General features: G+C 40.9%; 1 protein-coding gene across 19 annotated transcripts in view; it reads right to left on the reverse strand.

Moving 5' to 3' along the window:
* clocka (clock circadian regulator a) overlaps window positions 1-23950 on the reverse strand; it is a 311097-nt gene that overhangs the window by 140944 nt on the left and 146203 nt on the right. For 16 of the 19 annotated variants that reach the window (XR_015074178.1, XR_015074174.1, XM_085970176.1 and 13 more), the window contains 3 exons: window positions 16398-16489; window positions 10749-10838; window positions 10356-10476 (listed from right to left, as the gene is read on the reverse strand). Coding sequence is in view for 17 of the 19 variants with exons in the window: in XM_085970176.1 (XP_085826302.1) it covers window positions 10356-10476; window positions 10749-10838; window positions 16398-16489 (303 nt within the window). In the remaining 2 variants the exon portion in view is untranslated. Of the gene's footprint in view, window positions 1-8229; window positions 8408-9037; window positions 9234-10355; window positions 10477-10748; window positions 10839-16397; window positions 16490-23950 lie in introns of those variants that run through there. The other 3 variants (XM_085970209.1, XM_085970198.1, XM_085970187.1) reach the window with 2 other exon arrangements.

A 23950-nucleotide genomic window follows, 5' to 3' on the forward strand; every position in this document is an offset into this window, starting at 1 on the left:
AAAATAATTAAACAATTACGTTTTATTACACTGGTTCATAGAAGATTTTACATTTGTGATTATGCAACTGCATTTTAGCGGAAACTTGAAATGCAAACTAACCAGCGCAATTTTTGCTAAATTTCCCGATTGCGCCCAAAGCAGAAACTCTACCCCATTGAGTACTGAGGGAAGGCAGTCTTTTGGGTGAAATGTTAAACCAAGGCTCCATCTGCCCTCTCACGTGGACGCTAAATATTCCATGCCACTATTCGAAGAACAGCTGACGAGTTCTCCTAGTGTCCTAGCCAACATTTATTCCTCAACCTGAAGGTAGCCGAGTGAGGAAAGGCTTCCAGGTGACCTATGGAACTTTATGCAACCTCCCAAGATGGGAAGTATTGTGGCAGCTGGTCAAAGGTTCTCCCAAATAATTCTTATGACTGTACACAAAGGTGTCATTGGGAAAATGCTGGAGTCCATCATTAAGGAAGTGGCAGCAGGGCATTTAGAAAATCATAATATAGTCAAGCAGTCAGCATGGTTTTATGAAAGGAAAATCATGTTTGACAAATTTGCTGGAGTTCTTTAAGGATGTAACGAGCAGGGTGGATAAAGGGGAACCAGTAGATGTCGTGTATTTGGATTTCCAGAAGGCATTCGATAAGGTGCCACATAAAAGGTTACTACACAAGGTAAGAGCTCACAGGGTTGGGGGTATTATATTAGCATGGATAGAGGATTGGCTAACTAACAGAAAATAGAGAGTCGGGATAAATGGGTCATTTTCAGGTTGGCAAACTGTAACTAGTGGGGTGCCGCAGGGATCAGTGCTGGGGCCTCAACTATTTACAATCTATATTAATGACTTGGATGAAGGGACCGAATATAATGTAGCCAAATTTGCTGATGATACAAAGATAGGTGGGAAAGCAAAGAATCTCCAAATGGATATAGATAGGCTAAGTGAGTGGGCAAAAATCTGGCAGATGGAGTTTAATGTGGGAAAATGCGAGGTTATCCACTTTGGTAGGAAAAATAAAAAAGCAAATTATTATTTAAATGGGGAAGAGATTACAAAATGCTGAGAGACAGAGAGGGGATCTTATTGAACATACAAGATTCTGAAGGGGCTCGACAGGGTAGATGCAGAGAGGTTGTTTCCCCTCGTGGGGGAATCTAGAACTAGGGGGCATAATTTCAGAATAAGGGGACACTCATTTAAATCAGAAATGTGGAGGAATTTCCTCTCTCAGAGGGTCGTGAATCTTTGGAATTCTCTTCCCCAGAGAGCTGTGGAGGCTGGGTCATTGAATATATTTAAGGTGGAGATAGACAGATTTTTGAAAGGTAAGGGAGTCAAGGGTTATGGGGAACGGGCAGGGAAGTGGAGTTGAGGCCAAGATCAGATCAGCCATGATCTTATTGAATGGCGGAGCAGGCTCGAGGGGCCAAATGACCTACTCCTGCGTCTTATATTCTTATGTGGTAACTAAAGGTCTATAAAGATGTTACTAGTAGTCTACGAAATCTGTAATTCAGTTGTTACTGGGAGTTAAATCTGCTTATAATAGGACACCCACTGAGATGTAATTCTTGAATTGCATCAATTAAGACATCCTAAATCAGAAGTATTACTAGAAACAAAGGCTTTTTTGCCGAAGACAGTTCTTGGGAGTCCATTCCCTCATTTATTCCTCCCACTGGTCCGAAGGTGCCAGGTTCCTCGGAGTGTAACAAACTATCTTCAGCTATATTCACAAGTCTGCTTAGCCAATTCTACCCAAGAACAAACCTACTTCTTTCTATCCTGGAATAACAAACTTGCACCTTTGCATAAAGTATTAAGAAAAGCATTTTGTTATCTAAATGACTACCTTCAGTAAATTAACTTTGTCTGCTGAGTTTGTAGCAGGCTTCATATTTCTGGAAATCAAGCGATGTTGGTCAGTTATTGAAACTGTAATCTTGAATGGTCACCAGAAAACATTACTACCTATCTCAAAGCTAGGTGCTGACACTGCCCAACTCCAATTTCAGCAGAAAAGATCCAATTGGCAATAGTGGGATTCAACTGGATGAAACATAAAAACAAAGTGGTAGTGATGACTTATAGGTTGGAACCTCAACAAAAATTTTTACAAGGTGCAAAACTACAAAATATTCTGCAAAATTCCAAAGTACTTCAGGTATACATAATTTAAAACATTAATTTACTGATAAATCTGATTAGAACTTTTATCTATGTGTGCAAACAGTAAAGATTGTCATTAACAATGGGAGAAAACAGACTAAATTGTGGCTAAGCAATGGTCTTTTATGTAGAACAGAGAATGGAGAACACCATCTGTCCACGGTGATCTAAGGGCAGCATAAACTTCTGATTAAGTCCGTGACCTAGCTATTTTTGCATTAGATGGTACAGTATTCATTTGTATTTAAAGATGAACAAATGAGGAAGATAGCAGCTTTAAGTCTGCAGTTTCTTTTTTATTTGACCAAAGTTGACAAAGAAAAATATAAATTTTGTAGATGCTTTGATGAGTGAGTAAGAACTTGTGGTTTGTTGTGTAGAATATTTTTAATGAATTGTTCAAAGACGGAGTTGTTCATAATTTTAATTTTGGGGTGGGGGGAAAAGTGAGATGAAGAATTTTGTTTTCAAGCTTTTGAACAAATAGTTACTTCATTGCACAGCTTCTTTTGATACCACTATCTCAAAGTAGGATTTTAACCCAAATGAACTGCAGTTTTAAAGCAACAAATCATTTGCAATATTTACATGAAATAAAGACATTAAGGGTTGTCCATAATTGTTATATTTTTCACAAGAGTACAGAACATTTTTTTTGTTCGCTCCACATGGAATATTAATAAGTTTGCTTAGCCTTCTGAGTACTTGGTATACATATGAAAAAATTATAGGTGATCTCGTACTAAATTAGAGAAATTCTTCATACCATGAACGAGGGTCTTCCATACACAGACACTCGTGAGGTAAGCCTCAAATTTTGCATTCTATCTCTTTGAGCTAACTCTGTGCTTGCACAGCTCACCAGTAGATTAAAAATTTTGCATGCTGTTCAAGAGACACATTACTGCATGTTACAGAATTCTATCCTGATAGAGAACCAGTAAGCCAAAATAAACAAACAGCATGGCATTTAGAAGAGTGAAAGATGGGTACATCATATGGGCTTGGAAAACTGTGCTTTGGAGAAATGCCACATTCCCTTCTCCTTCAGATCAGGTCTTCTGCACACAAGACACCAATATTCCCAGAAGAGCACTATTTAAGAGATGTTCCAAGACAAATCACAAAAAGACTATTGACAAGTAGCTGCCATCTCTTGTAACATGACATGGACGCTGGCAAAAGCAAGGTCATGGGTGCAGAATGTGTGTCAGGCAAACCATATTGTTGCCCTGCACAAGTGTTCTAATTGAAATGCAGCCACCATGCCAAGTAGCACGATTGCCCTGCCTCCGTAAAGGAGACGTACAATGGGTGCAAAGGCCAGGAGGATTTGGTATGTTTTGCATTAAAGTGTGAAGTGATGCATTTTGGTAGAGTGAGGTGTGGAAATATAAACAAAATATACCATTTTCAAGGGGGTGAAGGAAAAGAGATCTGGGGTGTACGTACACAAATCTTTGAAGGTGGCAGGACAAGCTGAGAAGGCTGTTAGAAAAGCATACGGGATCCCTGGCTTTATAAACCAAGACATGGAGTACAAAAGCAAGGAAGTTATGTTAAACCTTTATAAATCACTGCTTAGGCCCCAGCTGGAGTACCACACTTTAGAAATGATGTCAAGGCCTTGGAGTGGTTGCAGAGGAGATTTACTAGAATGGAACCAAGGATGTGGGACTTCGGTTACGTGGAGAGACTAGAGAAGCTGGTGTTATTCTCCTTCGAGCAGAGAAGGTTAAAGGGAGAGTTAATAAAGGTGTTCAAAATCATGAAGGGTTTTGATAGAGTAAATAAGGAGAAACGGTCTCCAGTGGCAGAAGGGTCAGTAACCAGAGGACACTGATTTAAGGTAATTGGCAAAAGAACCAGAGGTGAGAATTATTTTTTTTTATGCAGGGGTTATGATGATCTGGAATGCAGTGCCTGAAAGGGTGGTACTGTATAACTTCCAAAATGGAATTGGATAAATACTTGAAGGGGAAATTGCAGGGCTATGGGGAAAGGGCAGGGGGATGGGACTATTGGATAGCTCTTTTCCGGTACAGGCACAATGGGCCGAATTACCTCCTTCTGTGCTGTATCATTTTATGATTCCAAGTGTCTAAGTTATTGCCTTTCTCTGCTAAATAAATGATTGAGTATAATTAAGATGGGGCAATTAAACCATTGCAAATTGAAAATGGCCAAACACACTTCTTTCTCAGTTGGTGAGCTATCCATTGAAAAGAAATTGAATATTTTTTAGACACTAAAGAACTCCGAGGCGTTAATGTAATTTTTTCTTTTTTAGCTAATTGTCAATGCAGATGCACTCCCCATTCTCCATCGAAATATATGCAATTCTTAACATAACACTGACAGGATTTACCCATGATTTCAAGTAGTTCTGAAACTTTTGCTAATATAAGAACTTAAGAAAGCATGGAATATAAAGTTGTTTGGTTCATAACATTTACTCCTTCTACAAATCATCTCATTCCCATTATTTAATCTCCGGAGGGAAATTCCTGCACAAATATTTTCACAAAGCTAAACTCCAAATTATTAAACCATCCCAATATCCCCACTAGTCAGCCCTCACTTGCTACCCTCCAGTTGCCACGTCAATACATGAACCATCATGTCTTTTGGAGCATTTGACCTCAATTTATATTAACTCCAATAACTTCCAATTATCTTGTAAGGCATGGTCCATGGTTATTCATGAAAAAAGGCTTTCATTATAGATGCTAACAAAATGGCTGGAACAACTTGGGAGGGTTCAGAAAGAAATATTTTAAACCACATAAGGTAGATGGTACTCATAGGCCTTGAATGCAAATGAAAATATGTATGTTAAGCCACTCTTTGTTGAAGTAGGGAGGATACAGTCTACTCCTGATAATATATAATAATAAGGGGTGATCTAATTGAGGTGTTTAAGATGATTCAATGATTTGATAGGGTAGTTAAAGAGAAACTATTTCCTCTGGTGGGAGCATCCAGAACAAGGAGGCATAACCTTAAAATTAGAGCTAGGCTGATTCAGAGTGATGTCAGAAAGCATTTCTTCACACAAAGGGTAGTGGAAATCTGGAACTCTCAACTCTCTCTCCCCCAGGCTGTGGATTCTGGGACAAGTGAAACTTTTAAAACAGAGATTGATGGATTTTTGTTAGGTAATAGTTTCAAGGGAGCAAAGACAGGCAAATGAGGTTGAGATCAACCATAATCTAATTGAATGGTGGAACAAGCTTGAGGGGCTGAACGGCCTACTCCTGTTTCTATGTTCCAAAAAATGTTTTCTTTTAGCTCTTCTAGTGATGAACCCGAGGATCCAGTTGAGAGAATGCCAGTTATGTATTATCCACACCCAGTAGGTGAGGTGACAACCAACATAAATTTTAATAACCACGGGCAATGATTAATCCAGAATCAAGTAGCCAGCGTAGGGAGAGATTACCATTAATTTTTATTATGAATACACATGATAATTTGTTATTTTGAAGTTCTGACTTCTTGAAGCTCCATGATCATGCCGAAGAGATATTTTCAATTTGCACTTGAAGGTGGGTTAATTCAAAGATCACAAGACAAGAATGGTTCAAGAACCACATCTTAGACCTGGCAAGTTACTTTCTGTAAGTACTTTGATATCATTTGATATCACATTATCTGTACAAGACTTTGAGAGTTTCTAAACTTGTAAATGTTCAGCAGTGAACCTTTTCAAACATGGTATTGTTTCCAATAATTAAACTCTAAGTTGATAGCTTTCTGGTTCAGTTGTAGCATTGTCACAGGGAGAGTGCTACATATATTTTAACAACCCTTTGGTGTCCGTCAGAATACTTTGATCCAGGTAGTTGGTTGCTTGGATTAAAACTGGAAGGTTCTTTCTCTAAAGAACTTATATATCTGGCCTTGGAAAAAAAGAACAAAGTCCTCAAATTTCCAAAGAATAGCACTTAAGGAACTTTCAAAGAAAGTTTGTCAAAGTCTAAACCAAGTAGACAAATATTTTGAATTCCATCAAAATTGAAATCATCTCTTTGGAAAAAAAAGAGGCTGGATGTCCAGGACTGCATAATCTAAAAGCTAACACTGAAATCAAAGACAAAGCATAAATATCCCCACACTGTATGTTGCTTAGTACTAGAATTTGGTAGTCGCAACAGCCTCTTTTCTACAAGAAGATTCTCCTTAAACTCGAAAGGAACATCTGAGGAAATACCTAAAATTTTCTCTCATAAGAAACATTACAGTTTGATATGTTAATCAAATAATTTGGCCACCTTAAGAGGCATTTCCCTAACTCCCTCTCTAGTCGGAGAGCTTTTGTGACAATTGGCTCTATTTGTAGTTTTAACTGATTTGATCAAAGGAAAGAGGAAATGGGAGTACACTGCATATTAAGAGCCTTATGAAGTTTATTCACTCAATGCTGGCTAATGGGAAATGTCAAATATTCTTCACTGGATCATCCACAACATTAATGACAAAAAATATAAACCACTCACTCATCAGTTTAAATTTAAAGACACTAAGAAAATCAGAACTATCATTTGATGGCAGAGGAACGAAGACCTGAAGTTCTATGGCTAAGTGCTTGCAGGATTAAAAAATGGCAGGAAAAAGGTAGAAATGTCCATTTAATCCTAACTGGCATTCCTCGTCAATTTCATGTTCCAGATCTGAAGAGGAGTGGGCTGACTCTTAAGCATACCGCTCATTATCTGCATCAGATATAGCTGCCATCCCAGCATAAACCACTGGTCTCAAGTCTGTGGGGAATGAGCCTGAGGCCAAAGCTTGAGATCTATTCAATATCTGACTGTACAGATAACAGGTAGAAGGTCTTCAAGAGTCTTATGAGTAGGAGTTGGCATTTGTGTTCTGAGCTTAAACCTAGCTGATACCAAGACAGACCATGATGTCTATGGATGCTGCATAACCTCTACCCAGGTGGTGAGAGGAAGCCACCTTCAGCTATTAGAGGAACATAAAAAAAAATTCTTGGAAGACACATGATGAGTGAAGTCAACTGCAGAGTATCCATACATGTGAACAATAGCAGCTCCCTTTGACCTTGGTGGTTTCATGCAATGAAAGTTAGATTTCTTTGATGTTTTTCACATCTTCTATAAAGAGAATTCTTGCCCAAGAGTTGGGAATAAAACCCCAGTACTGGGAAAATCAGGTTCTCTTACTGATTCAAAAGAAAGGAGTGCAGCCGACACAAACAGCACGTAAGGAACATGATAAACATCCAGGTGTAAATTTGTGCCAAAAATTTGGAATATCAACTATAAATGGAACTGAGTCCCATTTCTAGATTAAATAAGATTGAAAATATTTTATACCTGTGAAGAGAATGAAAAAAGACATAGGAAAATAAAATGTTTCCCTACTCTATTGGAGGCAATTTTGTTAACAATGCAGTAATGTTGGAATAGACAGAGTGATATGGTTTGACCAGACATAATGATGCGGGAGAAATAAACAAGATGCTACAGCAGCAGGAATTGTAGAGGGAGGCTAGCTACTGTCTGTGGAAGTAATGCAAATGCAGATTTTTAATGCTGCATTTAGATTTAATCTATGTCTCCTTGTGGATGACCAAATGGGAATTAACTGTCAATGAATATTTCTTTCTCCTATAGTTTTGGTATCTATATTAAAATATGGGAATGAGAGATCTGAATATCAACTCTAATATCTATGCAGTGCTTTATAAAGTCCAAACTCTTTAGTCTTACCTTAAAAATCACTGAATCTCATGCTAAAAAGAACCCATGGCTCTAAAATGCAAATCGGACTGCCAGAAGAGAACTGTGGCTTTTCCCTCCCCCTCAAAAACTGCAGCAATTAATTTGGCAAAACATGCACATAAAAATTAGTCTTTTCTCCTCACCCTGAGTAGACTCAGTAAATTCTTGATGGCTGGGTTTGAACTCAATACTGATTAGCAAAATGTCATTAACAAACTATTTGCAAGATAGCATTATCATAGTAAACAGTTTCTATTGTGCTCCTGACCTTCATTTTGCCCAATAGCTCCAACTACCTTCTCTCACCTCCAAGTTTTCCTAAGCTCCTCCTAGACAGTTCATATAGCGATTGCAATGCATGATGCAATCTGCTGGTTCTCCACAGCAGAGCTTCATTAATGTTCAGTGAGATAGGCTCCACCATAGAGAATGAGCAGAATCACACAATGTTAATTGTTTGGAAAGCATCTTAAGAGCTGACTATCTGAAAGAATAAGGGGAAAGATTTAATTTCTTCATTTGTTCCTTGTACAAATTTCAACAAAACATTGTAATTTTTCTTTAAAAGTGATAGTGCAAATTCTAATGACACTTTGTTCACATGTTTGCTACCTTGTGACAAAAGAAATAACTTGATCCCTTGGTCAATAACCAAACATTGATCATGACTGTATATGCAAGTGACGGCATGTCTGGTGAACCATTAAATCACTTGGTTTGTATGGTATGTTATATCATTCTGACTATCTGGATGGGAAACAAAAATCACTTGGCATCTCTGGTTGTAAGGTAACAGGTTTAGGACTTGCAGAGAGGGCTTAATATAGTTGAGGGTCACTGTACTAAAAATTATCTGTATTAACATCAAAGGTTTTCTGCCTATCTATCGGGACCAGCCAATCAATATCAACCCAGTGAGTTCAGGAATGATGCTCTATGTAAGGTAGGCACAGTAGTCATTTGCAAAAGAAATAATTCTGTACTTTTCTCAGCATTCTTACAAGTGGATATTTAAATCCTAGGTAGCAAAATGACTTCAAGGTACCAGAAGATGACTCAGTCTTTTGAAGAGTCTAGAATGCTGAGCTAGGTACTCTGTCACCATGATACATACCCAATGGGCTTCTCATTGCAGCAGTCATGAGCCTAAATTTCTCTTCCTCTTGCCAGCATCTCCAATTGGATTCTCTAGGATGATATGCCATATCCAAGTACCGGCAATAACATTCCAGTGCTGGTTAGATAACCTTTTGTGTTGGCATTCTTAATTCTGAGTGTTTCAAGATAAGCATTCAAGGCAGTGGGATCTTCTGTCTCAAGTTTTCTTTTTGTTAGAACCTCTAAGCGGTACCTCTGAGAAGTGGTGGTAGACACCTAAACATAAATGTATTCCTTATGAAGATGCTACATGGGGAGTTTCTAATGGTAATATAGAGAAAAGTATTACATTTGTTCATACAAACAAGTAAAATCTATCAAAGTTGTTGAAAGATAATTGAGTACACAATAAGCAGCACAATATTTCAACTATTATCAGCAAGGCTGAAGAGAAATAACGGTCGATGGCTTTTATGCAGCACTGATATAGGATGGGCACTGACTGCAGAAGACACGAAAAAGCATGCAAGATTTTTCAATCTTCACATGTGCAGACCTTACCCCTTGAGGGTCTGTGTGTGGAAGACCTGAACTGAAGGAGAAACATAGATCTGGTTATATTTGCTCTGCATAACATTTAATTCATTTTTGAAAAACAATACAAATGATGAAATACATACACAGCAATTCACTATTTCTGAACAAATGGATGTTCTTTCATTATCAACTTAGTGCAGGCATTTCATGAGTAACAAACACTTGACTTTTCCGGACAAAATATTTGTCATTCCAGTGACTTACTGCTCAACTGTGAAAACAGCATACAGTCTCAGAAAGATACATCACTGAAACAGGTGAAGACCATTTGAAAAACAAAATCTGGCACAAAGTCATAGAACTTTATGCTTTCAAAATGTAACATCTCTTTTGTCACACCTACAAAATATTTTCTGTGGAAATATTATGCTCATTAAAAAGCAGAATACAGAACTACAGAGCATTTGTTATATTTTTAATTTTAGCACAGAAATAATGTTTATCTGCCACATGGGCAACACACAAGATAAAACAATTTTATAGATGAGTTTACAATTATTGTACACCGATTCTAATTTAAAATTGAAACTGACGAGATATTTTTCAAATACCAATACCCATTTGACAACCTTCACCCAAACTGTAGCACAACCTGAAAACAGAATTCAGTATTACCACAGATCTAGCTTGTTTCTAGTTCACGGACATTTTTTTTGTACATTAACCAACTGGCAGGCAGTTTAGACAGGAGTATTTTGAACACTAAAAATCAGTAAATTAAGTTATCTATCACTTACAGTTTAAATAATCTGGAATCAAAGAATCGCTTTCCAATATTTGAGCAGAGAGGAATTTATAAACGTTTGAGTGTTCCACCTCTGGCAGAAAATTCAATAAATTTTGATCCAGAAGATCAGACTATGAAGAGAAAATGAGGCACAATTAGAAAATCTACACAAGGTCAAAACTGAAATCCCTTAAAAACACATACTTTCATTTCTAGAAATTATTACTGTGTAGCCCAAATATTTCCCTTATTAAGCAAACTAAATACATAGGCCCATTTTTGTAGCAGTAATTAAAATATGCATTACTTTGACCAATACATTTTTAAACTGCAACCAGGAAAGTCAAAATTTAAGAAACCCACTGCACATGCTGTTTATCAATTAACTTGAAAATATACTTACTGGTAAATGTTCAAGTAAGGGAGTCACATTTTCCGATACATGTATTATGCTTCCATCAGTTGTTACTGCTATAAAAAATCCATCTAATGCCTGCAACAAAGCAAGGGTGCTTGAGAGATTAGAACTTAGATGAACACCTGCATTCTTAATCATAGAGAATCATAGAATGGTTACAGCACAGCAGGAGGCCATTCAGCCCGTCGAGCCCATGCCAGCTCTCTCCAAGAGCACTTCAGCTAGTCCCACACCCCGCCCTTTCCCCGTAACCCTGCAAATTTTTTCCCTTCAAGTACTTATTGAATTCCCTTTTGAAAGCCACGATTGAAACTGCCTCCATCACCCTTTCAGGCAGTGCATTCCAGATCATGACCACTCGCTGCGTAAAAAAGTTTTTCCTCAGGTCGCCTTTGGATCTTCTGCCAATCACCTTAAATCTGTGTCGTCTGGTTCTCAACCCTTCCGCCAATGGCAACAGTTTCTCTGTCTACTCTGTCTAGACCCCTCATGATTTTGAACATCTATATCAAATCTTCTCCGCTCTAAGGAGAACAATCCCAGCTTCTCCAGTCTATCCACGTAACTGAAGTCCATCATCCCTGGAACCATTCTTGTAAATCTTTTCTGCACCCTCTCTAAAGCCTTCACATCCTTCCTAAAGTGCGGTGCCCAGAATTGGACACAATACTCCAATTGTGGCCGAACCAGTGTTTTATAAAGGTTCAACATAACTTCCTTGCTTTTGTACTCTATGCCTCTATTTATAAAGCCCAGGATCCCGTATGCTTTTTAACCGCTTTCTCAACCTGCCCTGCCACCTTTAACGACCCCCCAGGTCTCTCTGTTCCTGCACCCCCTTTAGAATGGTACCATTTAGTTTATATGTCCTCTTCTCGTTCTTCCTACCAAAATGTATCACTTCGCACTTTTCTGCATTAAACCTCATCTGCCACGTGTCCGCCCATTCCACTAGCCTGTCTATGTCCTCTTGAAGTCTATTCCTATCCTCTTCACTGTGCTTCCAAGTTTTGTGTAAAGTAGAACAGAAAACAATTTCACATCATTTGGGCTTTGTAGATGCTGCCACAAAACTTTACAAAATAAAACTTTTACTTAATTGTTAGTGTTGTTAATATCAGCTCCGCACATTAAAATATAATCAGCACGTAGATGCTGGTGAGCAGAGCTCTCCCATGTATGCAAACATACAAGTGCAGAACACTGCAGGAGCCAGCAGTGTGGCTTTGGTCTGCCAGCCTCTATACAGTGTTTATAAGTGTCCCTCTATACAATCACTTGTCTTTTCAGCAACTAGCACTTTTTTCAATTGAAACTCAATTTTAAATGCGAAATACAAAACTGTAGTAAGTAATCACGATAAATCATTTAAATAACCAGAACTATATATACACATAACTGAACTTTTCAGGAAGTGACAAAATAGTGTTGGCTGGAAGCATGTGTGATATACAGAGAATATTTTCATTTGAAGAACAAAGACAAAACCTAGAATATGGATAACTTCACTTTCTTCTTCATTACACATATCTATGATTCTAGTTTCAAAAATTCAGTCTGTGATTCTGCCACCGAAATATGGAAGCTATTTTAGCTACGTAAATTTGGGGAGCCACATACAGAGACACTGTTCTGTGACTCAAACTAAACAAGCACCAATGTAAAAGCTCTTAAGAAATACTCTCAAGAAGGGTAAGGATGACAGGTGATATTAAGACTGTTCTTAAGTCCAAATGCTTTGGATTCAATTGTCCTTTTAGAGTCCCCTAATTATTACAAAGGTATTCATCACTAAGGTGATTTAATGGTGGTGGCTTTAACTTATGCCCAGGACATTTTTTTGCAGGTCCACCTCCGCAAGTCGAAAGTAGAAACTTGGTTTATTTGCACCATGTGACACTGGAAAACTGAGATATAGGAGATTCACCTGGAGCTTTTGTAATATATAAATGGAAATTCTTTCTTTGTATCCAGCACTATTATAATGACTGCAACCCAGAAGATCAAGAAAGGGTGACAGAAAGATTAGTAATAGTTATGAAGTCAGAACAAAATATTTTCCAGGCTTTTTGAAGTAGAGTGCGTATGAATGTGAGACGTAGAACTTTTTTCTAAAGTTATTTACTAGAAAGACCAGCTTCTAAAAGATGGCAAGTACTTGCAGGACCACTGTGCTTGGTAAACTTTCAGCAGCACTACTGTTAGGGAGCAGAGACACAAGAATCCCCATGCCCAACATATACACATAATTTCAGAGTTGGTATTATTAACTGGATTACACAATTAAAATAACCTGCAGTGAAATAGATGGGGATTTTCTTCCTAGATTCATTACAATTGACATATTTTAAATTACATTATAAACAGGTAACAAAATATATCAGTTAATGAATTGGGTGCATGGAGGTCTTTTATTGTTTTAAGCTTGTGTATATGAGCAAGTCAATTCTAAAAATTTGGATTTACATACATTTGTAATGTAATGTAATACTTCACTTCCTATTGTTACACTTGCTTTCTGTGTCATACCTCTGACACTTTTCTTGAGTAACACCTGGGTAATGCTGCAACAAGCAAGATGACATAATGCCTGTGTTGGATAATATAACAAGATAGAGGAAGAGAGATCAGGGCAACAGAGAGCATGAGAGAGGGAGAGCATGTGAGCAATAGAGTGAGAGCCCATGAGCAAGCAAGATTGGATGGGCGAGTGAGTAGGGGAACCGGGGGGGGGGGGGGGGGGGGGGGGGGAGAAAGGATTTCTGTATTTCTTCTCCAAACATTATGTCCCAGAATACCATGCAGTAAAAACAGGATTTCACGTAGAATCAGAATAGTATAGCACAGAAGTGAGTCCATTCGACCCATCGAGTCTGAGCCGGCTCTTTCGAAGAGCAATCCAGTTAGTCCCTCTCCCCCGCTCTTTCCCCATATCACTGCAATTTTTTTCTCCTTCAAGTATTTATCCAATTTCCTTTTGAAGGCTACTATTAAATCTCTATCTGCCACCCTTATCGGGTAGTTCATTCCAAATCCTAACCACTCGTTGCGTAAAAAAGTTTTTCCCCATGTTGCCTCCAGTTCTTTTGCCAATCACCTTAAATCTCGTTATCGACCCTTCTGCCATTGGAAACAGTTTCTCTTTATTTACTCTATCTAAATCCTTCATGATTTTAAACACCTCTATCAAATCTCCTATTAGCCTTCTCTGTTCCAAGGAGAACAACCTCAGCTTCTCTAGTCTATCCATGTAACTGTAATCCCTCATCCCTGGAACCAGTCTAGTAAATCTCTTCTGTACCCTCTCCAAAGCCTTCATGACCTTGTTAAAGTGTGGTGTGTAAGGTTTGAAAATTTCTGCACAACCCCAGAACACAAGGAAAGTCATTTTTAAAATGATTTTGGAACATCACAGAAGAAATCTGTAAAAGGGATAAAAGTGTGGTTGGGCCAAACAGAAGAATGTCAAAGAGTTAAGTTACACAGTTTTTCCAAGTGTAAGAAAGAAGAGATTTTGGACTGTTTTAAAGAGTTATTGGGCAAAAGGGATTTAAAATAAAAATCCCAGGAAGATTTGGCTGGTTTAAAAAGACATGTTCGGGCTTGCAAAAGGCTAGGACAAAAGGGGAGGCAGGGTGGGCCCCCGAGTTTGGATATTGAAGTGTCTAGGAATGTCCAGGGCCACCCCAGTTTTACATAAGGCCAATGAAGCCTGTTATCCCGCCGAGAATTCGCAGAGCCAGGTATCGAATAAACAGGACATGTCTCCAGCAAGTACAAAGGAAGGAACATTAGCCCTACAGGTTACAGCAAACAAACCACAGTCCAAAACCAATTAAAGAGATTGACAAATGTTTGGCATTTTTAAGCTGGTTTCAAGGCAATCCTGAAACCAGTTAAAGGCCGATTAAGTTTAGATGAGCCATCCCCTAAACTCGTTAAGTTTGGATAGGCCATCCCCGAAGCTCGTTAAAGTTTTAAAACACATTAAAAATAACGAGCCCGCCAAATTTAACAAAGAAATCCAAGATTTGTCGGTCAGATAAGCCAGGCCCCAAATTAGTATAATTGAGGCCTGCCTTTTCAGTTCAAACAGTTCAGCTCAACAGTTCAGTTCGTTCGTTAGCTCAGAGGACAGCCAGTTCGAGTTCAAGTTCAGCCAACCAGCTCAAGAGAGAGATCATCATCGGAGACTCGAAGGAAGAAAGAAGAAACAGAGATCGCAGCAACCAAAGGCCTACAGAAACCAACAACCGCCAATATTACCACCAACTAGGTAATATTGGGCCACCGCGACCAACAAGAAACCAACCGCTGAAAAACTCACAAACCAAAGACTTGTTTCCACTCTACAGGCTAGTCTGACTTACCTCTGGGTAAGATTTGAACATAAAAGACCCTAAAACTAGCCCTAACCAAAGAAAATTGGGTACTTACCCGATAAATCCAACAGAGCAACTAACCGCATCTGCGGACAAACCCAAACTGAAGACCCAACGCAGGTGCAGTCTTCTACCACGTCCAAGGTACGGCAGGCCCCAACTGCCACATTTAAATAGAACCCCGAAATCGCGAACCTCTACATCTGTCAAGGAAGTCGTTTTGGTGAGCATTTCCTGGTCCTCTGGATTCCAGCCTAGCTAGTGTAGTGGGGTTGGGAGGGTAAGGGTTTTTGTGTATTGTAATTCTCCCTCGCTTATTTCTGAGTGTTCTCCACCCTTTTAAAGTATAAGTTTTATTGTATTGTATATTTTCCGGTCTCAAAATAAAGATCTGAATTCTTTTGACTAACTCAGGTGTCTGTTGCAAGTTTATTACAACTCCCAAATAAGTCCAAAGTCTAGAACAAAAGGGAGTGGGAGCGATTCGAACCGCTCAAAGGAGTCAGAGGTGAAGCTGACAAACAACCCACACGCCACCCCTTACAGGTGCCCAGAATTGGCCCCAGCTGGGGCCGAACTAGTGTTTTCTATAGGTTTAGCATAACTTCCTGGCTTTTGTACTCTATGCCTCTAGTTATAAAGCCCAGAATCCCATATGCTTCATTAACTGGTTTGTTAACCTGTCCTGCCACCTTCAAAAATTTGTGCACAAGCACCTCCAGGTCTCTCTGTTCTTGAACCCCCTTTAAAACTGTACCATTTAGTGTGTATGGCCTCTCCTCATTCTTCCTACCAAAATGTATCACCTCACACTTCTCTGTATTGAATTTCATCTGCCATGTGTCCACCCATTCCACCAGCCTGTCTATGTCTTCTTGAAGTCTATTACCATCTTTTTCACTGTTTACTACACTTCCAAGTTTCGTGTCAATGCAAATTTCAAAATTGTGCCCTGTACATATTTCATCACAGCAAATCAGTGGCCCTTATAATATTATTTGTTACATGGCATAACACTCCTAATTATTATAAAACACTTGACCTTGTTAGTTATTTCTGGCCACATGCCAATATTACACCATATAACAAAAATAACTCTCCACACAACTCATAATGCTCTCCTGTCTCCATATCAGCAATCCTGGGAAAAGATCAACAACATACAAAAAGGTGCTGCTGCCAGGAAGGGATTTGTGTAATAAAACAAATGCATCGTTTTTGTATCTGGCAAATACCGTACACAATAACCCACCTCTAACATCAACTGAGTAAACTCTTCATTACTTAGGAATGTAGGCTTCCAGTCTTGTCGTATTTCACTAGCATCTGATTGTGTTGTGATTTCTACAACAGAATGCATATTTTAATTAAAACATATCCTAATTTACACAGTATCACTCTTCATAACACACATGATGATTGATGCCCTCTACAATTTATTTTTTTATTTCATATGGCATCATAACTGAGAACAAATAGCACAGAGAGGGGAAAAAGGTTCACAGTAAACAAAGTCACTGAAGCCAAGGCCTAGAAATTGAGTTGGCGCCGCGCCAGGGCTTTAGCGCCGGAAATTTAGCGCCGGCGCTAAGTCCCCCTACGCGCGCCAAAAATTCAGTAGCGCCGCGCCCAGACGGCTGCCGGCGCTACTGGCGGGCGTGAGCGCCTCCCAATGGGCGCTGACTGCCACATTGTGGCGCTAATCCGGCGCTGCGGGACCCGATGCGGTGCGGCAGGCTGGGGAAGTGCAGGCCTCCTCCTTCAGTTAAGGAGGAGCTGCCTGCACCCGCCCGCTGTCCGTTCAAATATTGAAAAAAATGAGCCCGGCACCTCGGACAAGTGCCGGGCTTGCAGGCCAGACGCATCTGTTCCGCGGGGGGGTGGTGGAGGAGTCCGGGGAGGGAGGTGCGGGCAGGCGGCCGGCGGGAAAGCGGCCGGCCGCCGCGCGACCTTAATGCGCCGGCGCTAACTCGGGGAAGACTCGGTTGAAAAAATCTTAGTTGCGGCTGCCACGGGCGAGGCGGCCGCAACTCAATTTCGGCGCTGGGGCCCGTCACCACGGCAACCGGGACGCTGCGCACACCGATGACATCATCGGTGCCGGCGCAGCGCAACCGGTCTACCGCCGATTCTAGGGCCCCAGGGAATTTCTAAACTGGCCATAACTCCAGCGCTAGGCCCTCTAGCGCCTCAAATGCGGCGCTAAGGCTACTCAATTTCTAGGCCCAAGTCTCTCATAGCTACCGGTTGCATTTAAAATGAACATATGTGTCTCTAATTTCATAATTTTAATTAGTTGCCATGTGGTTGAAGCAAAATACACAAGAAATAAATTGCATTCCATACATCTTCATCAAACTATCTCTATACACGCACTACCAGTATGTTTGAATGAATTCACCCATTCCTTGTTTGTTAAGTGGTAGCACTCTCGCCTCCGGTCAGAAAGTTGTAGATTCAAGTCCCATTCTAGGAACTTGAACAAAATCTAAGCTAACACTTCAGTGCAGTAGTGAGGGAGTGCTACACTGTCAGAGGTGCATGTCTTTTGGATGAGACGTTAAAGCAAGGCCCCCTCTGTTCTCTCAGGTGGACGCAAAAGATCCCATGGCACTATTTTGAAAAAGAGCAAGGAGTTCTCCCCATTGTCATTGCCAATATTTATCCCTGAACATCTAAAAACAAATTATCTGGTCATTATAACATTGCTGGGACCTTTGTGGGAACTTAGTGTGCAAATTGGCTGCTGCATTACAACAGTGACTACACTTCAAAAAAGTACTTGTTCTGGACATTATGTGACATTCTGGACATTTTTACATGCAGTAGCACCCTCTGGTGGTAGTTATTGTGTTACCAGTGTGTTTGTATGAAACAGAGGTCATTTGACCTTTGTTCCTTTCTTCCTGTGAGAGGTCATTTGGCCTTCGTACCTTTCTTCCTGTGTAACCCAGGAAGTAGAATCCCAGGAAGTAGAATTCCAGGAAGAACCTGGCAGTAATGGAGGATTCCATAAGGTATTCACAATCCAATGTAATCTGATTTCATATGTTAGGCCAAGCGCAATATCTGTGAGTATCTTTGTTTCTTAGCATAATAGCAATGTTGTCAGAGTAGTATTTTGACAATAATATGTTTATAAAAGGTTAATATTTGATAGTTACAGAAGTGAGTCCAAATGTTAGTTAGCTATACAATTAATCTATTCTACTGTTGTAAATAGGTTATATCTTATGTAATATCATAAGAACATAAGAAATAGGAGCAGGAGTAGGCCAATCGGCCCCTCGAGCCTGCTCCGCCATTTAATAAGATCATGGCTGATCTGATCCTAACCGCCAATCTACTATCACAGAACCATCTCCTGAATCTAACGGAATTAGACACACGAAATAGGAGCAGGATCAGGCTACACGGCCCCTGGGCCCGCTCCGCTACCCACAGGGCCATGTCCGATCCGAACCTAGACTCATGTCCAAATTCCTGCCCGCTCCCCGTAACCCTTAATTCCCTTTACTTCTAGGAAACTGTCTATTTCTGTTTTAAATTTATGTAATGATGTAGCTTCTACAGCTTTTTGGGGCAGCATATTCCATGGACCTACCACCCACTGAGTGAAGTAGTTCCTCCTCATCTCAGTTTTGAAAGAGCAGCCCCTTATTCTAAGACTATGCCCCCTAGTTCTAGTTTCACCCATCATCGGGAACATCCTCCCCGCATCCACCCGATCCAACCCCTTCACAATCTTATATGTTTCAATAAGATCGCCTCTCATTCTTCTGAACTCCAATGAGTAGAGTCCCAATCTACTCAACCTCTCCTCATATGTCCATCCCCTCATCCCCGGGATTAACCGAGTGAACCTTCTTTCTACTGACTCGAGAGCAAGTATGTCTTTTCTTAAGTATGGACACCAAAACTGTATGCAGTATTCCAGGTGCGGTCTCACCAATACCTTGTACAACTGAAGCAATACCTCCCTATTTTTATATTCTATCCCCCTAGCAATGAAAGCCAACATTCCATTGGCCTTCTTAATCACTTGCTGCACCTGCATACTAACCTTTTGAGTTTCGTGCACCAGGACCCCCAGATCCCTTTGTACTTCAGTACTTTCCAGTTTCTTGCCATTAAGATAATAGCTTGCTCTACGATTTTTCCTGCCAAAGTGCATAACCTCACACTTTCCAGTATTGTATTCCATCTGCCAAATCTCTGCCCACTTACTTAGCCTGTCTATGTCCCCTTGCAGGTTTTTTATGTCCTCCTCACTCACTACTTTCCCTCCCATCTTAGTATCATCTGCAAACTTTGATATGTTACACTCGGTCCCCTCCTCCAAATCGTTAATATAGATTGTAAAGAGTTGGGGACCCAGCACTGACCCCTGCGGAACACCACTGGTTACTGATTGCCATTCTGAGAATGAACCATTTATCCCAACTCTCTGCCTTCTGTTAGATAGCCAATCCTCTATCCATGCCAGAATATTACCCCCAATCCCGTGATTTTTTATCTTAAGCAATAATCTTTTGTGTGGCACCTTGTCAAATGCCTTTTGGAAGTCTAAATACACTACGTCCACTGGTTCCCCTTTATCCACCCTATATGTTACTTCCTCAAAGAACTCCAGCAAATTTGTCAAACATGACTTCCCCTTCATAAAACCATGCTGACTTTGTCCTATTAAATGATGATTATCCAAATGTCCTGTTACTGTCTCCTTAATAATGGACTCCAAAATTTTACCTACCACAGATGTTAGGCTAACCGGTCTATAGTTTCCAGCCTTCTGTCTACTGCCCTTTTTAAATAAGGGTGTTACATTAGCAGTTTTCCAGTCTGCCGGGACCTTTGCTGAGTCCAGGGAGTTTTGGAAAATTATTACCAATGCATCCACAATCCCTACCGCCACTTCCTTCAAGACCCTAGGATGTAAGCCATCAGGTCCAAGTGATTTATCCGCCTCGAGTCCCATTATTTTACCGAGTACCACTTCCTTAGTGATTTTGATCGTGTTTAGCTCCTCCCTCCCTTTAGCCCCCTATTTGTCCAGTGTTGGGATATTCTTGGTGTCCTCTACTGTAAAGACTGATACAAAATATTCAGTGTTTTTGCCATCTCCATATTTCCCACCATTAATTTCCCGGTCTCATCCTCTAAGGGACCGACATTTACTTTAGCCACCCTTTTTCTTTTTATATAACTATAAAAACTCTTACTATCTGTTTTTATATTTTTTGCTAATTTACTTTCATAATCTATATTCCCTTTCTTAATCAATCTTTTTGTTATTTTTTGCTGTCTTTTAAAGTTTTCCCAATCCTCTATCCTCCCACTAAATTTGGCTACCTTATATGCCCTTGTTTTTAGTCGAATACTATCCTTAATTTCTTTACTTAGCCACGGATGGCTGTCTTTTCTTTTACACCCTTTTCTTCTCAGTGGAATATATATTTTTTTGGAAGTTGTAAAATAACTCCTTAAATGTACACCACTGATCATGTATCGTCTTACCCTTTAATCTATTTTCCCAATCCGCTCTACTCAATTCCACTCTCATACCTTCATAGTCTCCTTTATTCAAGCTTAGCACGCTTGTTTGAGATCCAACCTTCTCACCCTCTAATTGAATATGGAATTCAACCATGTTATGGTCACTCATTCCAAGGGGATCCTTTACTAGGACATTTTTAATTAATCCTGTCTCGTTACACAGGACCAGATCTAAGGTTGCTTGCCCCCTGGTCGGTTCAGTTACATACTGCTCAGGAAACCCATCCCTAATACACTCAATGAACTCATCCTCAAGGCAGCCCTGCCCAATTTGATTTGTCCAATTATATGATAGTTAAAATCCCCCATAATTATAGATGTTCCCTTATTACAAGCCTCAACTATTTCCTGATTGATACTCCGTCCAACATAGTTGCCACTGTTCGGAGGCCTATAGACTACGCCCACTAGTGTTTTTTTCCCCTTATTATTCCTTACCTCCACCCAAATTGTTTCATTATCCTGATCTTTTGACCCAATATCATTTCTCTGTATTACAGTGATTCCTTCCTTTATTAACATAGCCACCCCACCTCCCCTTCCTTCCTGCCTGTCCTTCCTGATCGTTAAATACCCTGGTATGTTTAATTCCCAGGCATTGTCACCCTGCAGCCATGTTTCTGTAATGGCCACAAGATCATACCCATATGTAGTTATTTGTGCCATTAACTCGTCTATTTTGTTATGAATGCTACGTGCATTCAGATATAGAACTTTCAAATATGTTTTGTGACACTTAGTTCCTGCTTTTGTCCTTTTTATTACTTTACCTTTTACTCCATACCTTCTGCCCCTTCCTGACACGCTCTGAATGTATAGTACTCAGTTTATGTACAAAACATACTTTATCTTTGTTTAGTTTCACAAATTTGTTCAAGTAAAGGCTTCAAACAGCAAACGGCTTCACGAAGAATTATTTTGAATAAGTGTTTAACTTGCTGGATAACTAGATAGGAGCACGTCTAGCGCGGCCAGTACAGTGAAAAGATCTCAGTGAAAAGATATCAGTGAAAAGATAGCAAGACGGCTAGCTGTGAAGAGCGGAGCAGGAGGAACCCAGTGTAAGCCTTAACCTCATAGAGCACATCTACCTCACATCAACATGTCAGAAGATAATAACAAAAATGCTTTGCAGCGAGGAGAAGACCTTAAACAGGCAGACGAAACTGTAGGTGGTGACAATCGGTCTATAAGCTCCGGTTACGTCAGATCGCAAGCTGGTTCACGGTCATCAGGTGGTTCTAGAATAAGCGTGACTACCGCCAGAGCACGGGCTAAGCTAGTGGCAGCTCAAGCCAGAGCTGCGCATGCGAACAGTGAAATAGAAATAAAGGTAAAATAGGCCCGTCACCAAGTTGAACGCCAAGCTGAACAGGCCTGTCTCCAAGCCACATTGGACGCTCTGCAGCAACAAAAAGAGATAGATGCTGCATTATCCGAGACACAAGTATTCAAGGCAATTTTGGAGGGAGCTGATCCCGAGACAGCTTACAAACCTTTAATTCCCGTTTCGTGGCAGAGTCCACGACAGCGCACCATAGATTACGTGAGCGACCATGCCGACATACAGTTTACAGGAGAAAGGGATGAAGGCCCGCACATCTCTACAGACGCAAGCACTTCGTATAACATGCTACAAGTTGCCAATCAAGGTCAAAGCAGACGGCGCGCCTCAAGCCGCAGAGTCTCCCCCAGCAGAACGGAAGACGTGGTGCAGAGGAATAGGACGCCGAATAGAGAAAGTCAGAGGCAAATCCCCTCTCAGTTCCTTGAGACCCCCAACAGAGCCCCTAGCCAAGGCAACCCTGGCACAGGTCCCAGCACCTACGACCTTGCCAAATACCTTGCACACACCCAGCTGGTGACTTCGGGGTTAATTAAGTTTGATGACAGGCCGGAGAATTATCGGGCTTGGAAGTCCTGTTTCCACGATGCCATATCGAGCTTAGACCTGTCGGCAGAAGAGCTCGGCCTCGTTATCAAATGGCTCGGCCCAGAGTCCGCCGGACAGGCCTGCAGGATAAAAGCGGCCAATATGGGACAGCTGCCAGAGGGGTTGAAGAAGGCTTGGGCGAGGCTGGAAGAAAGCTATGGCTCACCCGAAGCCATTGAAAGGGTTCTCTTTGACAGGTTGGAGAACTTTCCGAGGTTGACGAGTAAGGAACCCCAGAAGCTCCGCGACCTTGGAAATCTGCTGTCGGAACTCGAAGCCGCAAAGCAGGACGGCTACCTACCCGGTCTATCGTACTTGGACACTTCCAGAGGGGTAAGTCCCATCATTGAGAAGCTTCCATTTAACCTGCAGGAGAAGTGGATAACGTTTGGATCAAAGTTCAAGCTAAAGCACAACGTGGCATTCCCACCATTCTCTGCGTTCGTTAAATTCATCCGTAAAGAAGCCAAAGCCAGGAACGACCCCAGCTTCAACTTCTTCTCCTCCCACCCAGCACTTGCCAGAAGAGACAAGTTCGACAGACATGGAAAGACACCAATATCTGTCCACAAAATGCAAGTGTCTTCAACTGAAAACACAAAGGTGCAGAAGAAACCTGAGGATATGAGCAAACAATGCCCTATCCACAACAAGCCCCATCCTTTAAAGAAGTGCAGAGGCTTCAGGGAGATGTCCCTGGAAGATCGGAAACAATATCTTAAAGAGAACTCTATATGTTTCAAGTGCTGCTCTTCCACGAGCCATCTCGCCACGAACTGCAAGGTAGATGCAAAATGCACTGAATGTGAAAGTGATCGGCACGTTTCAGCACTACACCCAGGCCCAGCTCCTTGGAAGTCAGAGACGCCTCCAACGGCAGGGAGAGAGAGGGAGCTGCCGGTCCGGAGATTACATCCAGGTGCACCGAGGTGTGTGGAGAAGGAGTGAGTGCAAGAGCATGCTCCAAGATATGCCTCGTTAATGTGTACCCTGTAGGACGTCGCCAGGAATCTGAAAAGATGAAAGCACACTTCCTAGAATTTGTCAAGAAAATGCTTGTCAACGATCATGCAGAGATAGCTCCTCCACTCCAGGAAGGCCAAGAGTGTTGGTACCTCCCTTCCTTCGGAGTCTATCACCCCAAAAAGCCGGAACAGATCCACGTGGTGTTTGACTCCAGTGCACCATTTCAGGGAGTCTCTCTCAACGACGTACTCCTCACAGGGCCCGATCTTAACAACAGCCTCTTGGGAGTGCTCATGAGATTCAGGAAAGAGCCCGTCGCCATCACTGCCAAGATCCAGCACATGTTTCAT

Source organism: Somniosus microcephalus, chromosome 2 (genome assembly GCF_052327205.1).
Source record: "Somniosus microcephalus isolate GS21.2 chromosome 2, FLI_Smic_1.0, whole genome shotgun sequence".
NCBI classification, from domain to species: Eukaryota; Metazoa; Chordata; class Chondrichthyes; order Squaliformes; family Somniosidae; genus Somniosus; species Somniosus microcephalus.